Source organism: Arachis duranensis, chromosome 7 (genome assembly GCF_000817695.3).
Source record: "Arachis duranensis cultivar V14167 chromosome 7, aradu.V14167.gnm2.J7QH, whole genome shotgun sequence".
Lineage (NCBI taxonomy): Eukaryota > Viridiplantae > Streptophyta > Magnoliopsida > Fabales > Fabaceae > Arachis > Arachis duranensis.
In genome coordinates this window covers 60,568,595-60,575,802 of record NC_029778.3, presented here as the reverse complement: position 1 = coordinate 60,575,802, position 7,208 = coordinate 60,568,595, and the positions used below count along the sequence as shown (strand labels likewise).

Here is a 7,208-nt window from a genome sequence, read left to right as displayed (position 1 = left end):
TTTAATATATAATTATTTTTGTCACGTTTGTAAACCTTTCAAGTATTTATTCGTTTGTTTGTATGTTTTGAAATTATTTTTGTAAACGATGTGAATTTTTGATAGTTTATTTTTTTAATAAAACATTCCGTCATAAGTAGGAATAGGTTTTATCCATAATGTAGGACAGTGACATGGAACACAACATGATACAGAAACATGCATATATATAAATATAAATTATTTTTTAAATAAATCGTAATGATATTTTGATATTTTATTGATATTAAAATATAATTAATTTTTTAATTATTTTTAATATTTTATTTAAAATATTTTTTGTTTAAATAAATAATAATATATAGTATTTATAAATTTATTTCAAGAATATATGTTAAAAATAAAATTAAACATGTTGATACGTGATTATATTTAAGTGTGTTTAAATGTGTTCGAAAAAATTATTTTTTATTAAAACACCACTAGATACGACAAACACGCGTGTTTCCTGTTAGACTGATGTTGGAGTCTTGGTTATCCCTGTTCTAATAGGAAACAACTCCGCCGCACGCATTTTTTAAAGGTTGTTGCTGAAGCACAGCATCTCCTTTTATATTTTTGCCACTGACAGCTCAAGTATCAATACAAGTCTGAAATGCATTCAACACATGACACATAGACACGCAACTCAACTAAGTGTCTAAACTTCATTCGTTTTTATATTTCAAATGTTAAACATGGTTATTATGACTTATGAGAATTAATTTAAAAATTGGCCACTTTTAATCTAATTTGTAAACATAAAAATTAAAATTGTGAAATAAATTAAAATTATTTATTTTTATTTGTTTCAAACTATAACAAAAATAATTCCATTTTTAAATGAATTCCGATTCTTGTAGGTCCAAACATTCTCTACTAACTAGTCAAGAGTGAAGAAGATGAAAAATAGAGGTGGGAATGCTTCCAATATCAGCTTCGAAGAGAGGGAAGCTCTTGGCAGCTGGCTATACTTCACTCCATTCCATTTCCCGTGCTTCCGCTTCACAACTTGCCACAGGTTAACCTTTCGATCTTTTTTTTTTTTTTTGCTTTTTCGATTCCCTCTTTTTCCTGCATTTTTCAATTATTAGGGTTCAATAAAAGAAAGAAAGGGAGCGGTTTTAGTTTTTGACATGCGCATTATTTGATTTTGAATAGATATCGAAGTATCTCAGGACGAGGCTTGTGAAATTCTGAAATATGCATCCCAAACCAGTGCTTTGGACCCATCAATTGGGAATAGTAATACTTCTAACCTCTATGGTATGTGATGATTCTGATTTTCTCATATATGGCTACTTTTCATTTTCAGAAACTCTTGAGCATTTTTTTATCAATTTGGACCAGGATTTGGTCAGTATAAGTATCAAATTATCTTCAACAAATAAATTTTACTGATTTATTTATGCAAACTTTGATAAATGTGGGTGCAAATTGTGTTGACTTATGTTTAAACTTGGGTAAATATAAGTGTAAACCATGTGCTTTATGTGTACAAATACTGTAAATATAGGTGCAAATTTTTGCAAGGGAAATACTGGTCCAAATTAATAATATTTGCTGGCCATATAGCGTTGCTATTTCATATTTTTTTTTCTCTCTTTTCTAATTTTTAACTTAGCAATTGTTTAGTTTTGGCTTGATATCAAAATTTTGGGAGTTTTTTTCTCTTTTTTTTTGGTATTGTTATATGTAATAGTTGTGTTCGGTTATGAACTTGAAATGAGTACACCATTATTTCATAGTGGTGAAAGTAACAAGGAAATTAGGATTGATTTAATCTGACTTCGGTGCATTTTGTGAGACAGACTAAATCCTTTTGTTGGGGGCATGATGTACCAATCTTTTGTGGGTTCAAAATGGTGGTTTACTCTAAGGAATAGAGTGGATACTGTTAATTTATGTTAAAATGTAATGGTCCAAACAGAATGAGGACAGGGAAAGCTCTCTTCAATTGTTTTTGGTGCTGTACTATTGAAAACTGGAACTACCGTGCCACAGAAGTTTCAGGTTATGTGATCAAAGCTTTTGGAAGCTTGTATTATGTTATAGATGCTATGACTGAATCTATACCAAGTAATTAATAGCTAGGTAGTTGACTCTCCTAAACCATTAGTTTAATCTTCGTCAAAAGAAATTGTCCGCGCAATGAGTATGTGAACATTACTGGCTGATGGAGAAGTTGAAACTTGAAAAGCTGTTAGGAGGCTATGCTTAAGAGTTATTTGACATTCTATTTCTTTATAAAATATTACGGTTACCAGGTTATGTGAGTATGTGAATTTTGTTTATAACTATTGGAATGCTTATAATTTTGTTTTGTGTGTTACGTGAATTCAATTTGCTTTAGGATTCTACTGTGCATGATTGTCCAAAGAATTTCATATAATCCTTCCTTTTTGTTTTGCTTTTGATTCATTTGGTGTTTTGTGTCATGTAAGGTGGTCAGACTGCGTGGACTATGCTTAATGAGGAAAAGTTTAGTACTCGCATTACGACATCTTGTGTGGATCTAGATAACATCCTTGGTGGAGGGATTACCTGCAAAGAAGTTACTGAATTAGGTTAGCGACTGCTTTGGATTCTCCTAATATGATGAAATTGTTTATGATTTCTAATTAAATTGTATGTTCTTTAACTTGTATATGAGCATGAATGTTACAACATTTTTCTTCCTTCCTTCTTCCTTAGCGCGGGTTGCAATATAATTCTGTGTTTATTTAATTAGGTGGAGTTCCCGGCATTGGTAAAACACAAATTGGGTATGCTTTGTCATCCCAATTTTTCGCCTCATGTTCTTGTTTTCATTTCATCCTAAATTGTGAATTATTTTGGTTAATTTTAGTAGTGAAATTTGGTTGTTTACATTTGCAGGATTCAACTTGCAGTAAATGTTCAGATTCCACTAGAGTATGGTGGTCTAGGTGGGAAGGCAATATACATTGGTAAGAGCCTTAATCAGATCTATAACTCATGCAACATTTGATTTATTAAGATCATTTATTGGAATTTTTTCACCTGTGTTATACTCAGACACAGAGGGAAGTTTTATGGTTGAGCGTGTTTTACAAATTGCGGAAGCATGCATAGAAGACATGTCAGAATATAGCAACCACTTTCACAACAATGTTCAAGATTGCGAAGTCAAAATGCATCCCAATAGTATATTGGAAAATATATTCTATTTTCGCGTTTGCAGCTATACTGAACAAATTGCTTTGGTGAATTACTTAGATAAATTCATCGAAGAGCATAAAGATGTGAGTATATTTTATCCATTGATTGATAACTTTTATAAATCCATCTTGATGACAATTTCGATTTTTATTTTAGCATTAGTCAGTCACATAGTATTTGCTAGATTCTAGACATGGACCTATAGAAGTAGCTTTTTGTTTTCTTTCCAATTGTTTTCAATTAATATTTGTTGTACATTTTTAAGAGTTCTATCATGATCGGTACTGATTATGCTATTCCAGGTAAAAATGATCATTATTGACAGTGTCACCTTCCATTTCCGCCAAGATTTTGAAGACATGGCACTCAGGACTCGGTTATTGAATGAAATGGCTTTGAAGTTGATGAAACTTGCAAGAAAGTTCTGTTTGGCTGTAAGAAACTATTTTTATTCTTTTTGCCAGAGGTGTTTTGTTTTGAACTTTATAATATGTGATTGCAACCAAATCAAGTTGCTCTTATTACCTTGACTTCTTCATGCCCAATACTTGATGGCTTTCTCTGTTATCTTTTACTCTTCTTTACCACCTTAGATTTTTTCCATTCGATCAAATTTATTCTTTTATATTGTGGATATAAAAAGTTCTTGTGCTTACTGATGTAATCATATATAAATAGATGTCTGTATAATTTTTTTCATTAACAGTGAACTAAAACTAAATCTTGATTTTGTGTTTGGTAGGTTGTTCTTTTGAATCAAGTGACAACCAAGTACATTGAAGGTTCATATCAATTGACCCTTGCACTAGGTAAGTGTTTTATTTTTTACTTTTATTGAATTCATCCCTTGATCAGATGCATTTTTGTTGAAAGCTTTGTTTGTTGTTTATAACGATTGAACAGGCGATAGCTGGTCGCATTCATGCACGAATCGGATCATCTTATTTTGAAATGGCGATGAACAGCATGCGTATATTGACAAATCTCCCTCTCTGAAATCAGCATCTGCAGCGTATTCCGTGACCACTAGAGGGATCCGTAATTCTAATTCAAGCTGCAAACGAATCAAGATAGTGTGAGATTCTTTTTGACTGGGAACACACTCTAAAACTTTTCTTTTGTTTTGAGTGAATGAGATACAAAAGAGAAAGAAAAGAAAAGGCAAATTTAAAGACAAAAAAACTAATATAGCTAGGTTTCCTCTAAATTTTGAATGTTATTTTAAAGTGTAAAGTGTGATCTCTCACTATTTATAGAAAAAATATGAGAGAAAACTATTTAAAAGTTAGAGATTACCCTTTACCATCCCAAGTAAAAATTTAAAATTTAGAGAATCCAAATTCCTAACAACCACAATAAAACATAATAGCGGCATGAACCGAACTATTTGCACTTAGCTACTACCGGAAATCTAATTCTGATTGAGCTCCTTCTTTAGCTAGGAATTGGCAACTTTATTAGCCTCCCTTTTGGATCAAACCAAAACTAGAAATCCAAGTTCTTTGCTGTTTTAATTCAAAGATTTCTTTGATAATAGGCTTTTCTGCATTATTTCGGATACTATCCAATATTATATAATATAAAATAACAAAATAAAAATGAAACTTCTACTTAAACGCACATATTCTTCAGGATTTCTGGTTCTCTACTTTCTAATGAACGCGACTAAAAAATGATATTATAAAATAATTCCTAATTAATGTTAAGATATTTATTATACGACCATATTATGGCTATATATGATGACTATTATTAATAGACATATTCTATATAAAAGGGTAATATTTATTGTAGATATTTTTTTGCGTATAATACATTTATTAATAAAATGAATATAAAACATAAATAAAAAAATGTGTACAAAATTTACAATATAAGATACAAAATATATTTATTAATAGATACATTAAACGTATATAGTGCAAAAACTGTTTTTGATAACTTAATAGTTAAATATGTTAGTGTATATTTTTGTATTTTATATAGGATAATATATAAAATTATATAAAAATTATATTAAAAATTAAATAAAATATATGCATTAATTATTATTATAAATATTTTACAAAGTTATAATTAAAATCAAACTCTCAATATTTTTAATATTAAAATATTAAAAATAATTAATATTTGTCTTAATCAATTTGAGTTTGTTGAGTAGTCATCTCATTCGTACGTTTAAACAACTATTAGGAGCTAAAATCTTGTTTTGTGTGTGTAGCAATCCATTAACTAGCGATAAACCCTTAATAAATAGAGCATCAATACGTGGTTAGACTTGGCAGGAATATTCGATTCGTCCATACCCAGTTGGGGAGGGTAATAACTTGACCCGAGTCGGGGCTGATTTTGCTCAGGACAGGGCGTGGTCGGATTTAGGGTGTATATGCCCTGGATATATACATATAAACACTTTTTAGGAATTAGGATTTGTCTCACATCACGGATTCAGTTATTCATAACTTCGGTCTATACTTTATAGCCATGCAAGAGAAACACAGTCATTCTCACCCAGAGTTTTCTTCTTCTCGACTTCTCACAAATATCCTCATAACTCTTGTCATGGTTGTTGCTGAGCCCATCATCGCCTACTCCTTCACAACTCTTATCTTCCTTCACAAACTCATCACTTAGTCATCGTCGCTATGAGTTTGAGCATTACTCTTGTAGTTTCATCTGATTCTATTACCGAATAAAATAGAATTTTTATTCAAGTTGGATCAGTTGAAAATAGACATGCATGAGATTATTTTTGCATATAATTTTTGAATTTTCTGATCCAAATTTGATCTATGTGGTTGAGTATTTTAGTATGGCGATCATCGTGGTTTCGTTGCGATATTAATGTAATAAAAGCTGCGATAATTTTATAACTTGTGTATGAGACACACCAGATTATTAAAGTAATCTGGAAAATAACATTCATATGTGCGCGTGAAATTTATAAGTGATTATCTCATGAAAATATGTATGTATAGCCCAAATTGAAGATTGTTAGGAAATTATTATTTCTTAATATATTTATGGGCAATACATATATTAATTATAATTACAAATTAAGTAATTTCATATTAAATGATTTATATAACGGTTATATGATTCAGCCTTATCAATGATACAGAAGGTTTTGGTTGACGATGATCAAAGAACCACAAAAGCCAAGCTCTTTGATCTCAATCATGCTCTCGAATGAAGGGACGCTTCCGCGCTCTCAGTTATATTTCTTAATGATTTAACATGGATGATCTTTAGGTTGAGAAATCTTGAAATTTTCAGATAAAATAGAATTTTTATTAAATCAAAAGATGATAAATAAATTTATTGAATTAAATTATATTAATGTCATCATTAGATGGTAAATAATGCTAGAAACCTAAACTTTAAACCCTAAACCCTGAACTCAAACCATGAACTATCAACTCTAAACCCTGAACGTTAAACCATAAACCCTAAACCCTAAACCCTGAACCCGAACCCTGAACACTGAACTCTGAACCCTGAATGCTAAACCCTAAACACTAAATCCTGAACCTTATCGTAAACCCTAAACCCCTAAAACCTTGAACCCTGAACTCTAAACCCTAGACACCTAAATGCTAAACCCTCAACCATGAACACGGTAAACCAAAATTAATACACGGGGCGAACCGAAAGTTTGAAACACACTGAACCCTGAACCCATAAACCCTAAACCCTGAAACCCTAAACCTTGAAACCATATCGTCATTCTTTTGTTGTTGTTGCTGCTGTATTTTTTTTTGTCTTTTCCTCATTTTCTCTCTGGTGAAGAAGCACTAGAAGGTGACGAAAAAGAGATTTGAATAGTGCAGAATGAACCGAACACAGTACTCATGGTGAACCGAACATAGTATTCATGGTGAACCGAACACAATACAATTGTATAGTACTGAATGAACGAAACATAATCCATTATATAAAATCAAATTCAAACAGCTTTCTGCAGAATGAACCGAACACAGTGCTCATGGTGAACCGAACACAGTACTCAT

The 7,208-nt window shown here is 31.1% G+C and overlaps 1 protein-coding gene across 1 annotated transcript; it reads left to right on the top strand.

Moving 5' to 3' along the window:
- The first annotated feature begins 882 nt into the window (after positions 1 to 882).
- Positions 883 to 4,732, top strand: LOC107459207 (DNA repair protein RAD51 homolog 3). The gene is made up of 9 exons (XM_016077421.3): positions 883 to 1,039; positions 1,180 to 1,284; positions 2,463 to 2,585; positions 2,750 to 2,783; positions 2,896 to 2,966; positions 3,055 to 3,281; positions 3,501 to 3,632; positions 3,941 to 4,007; positions 4,102 to 4,732. Exons 1-9 carry the CDS (start codon positions 940 to 942, stop codon positions 4,146 to 4,148), a joined length of 906 nt encoding a protein of 301 aa, XP_015932907.1. The 5' UTR covers positions 883 to 939; the 3' UTR covers positions 4,149 to 4,732.
- Positions 4,733 to 7,208: the final 2,476 nt, after the last annotated feature.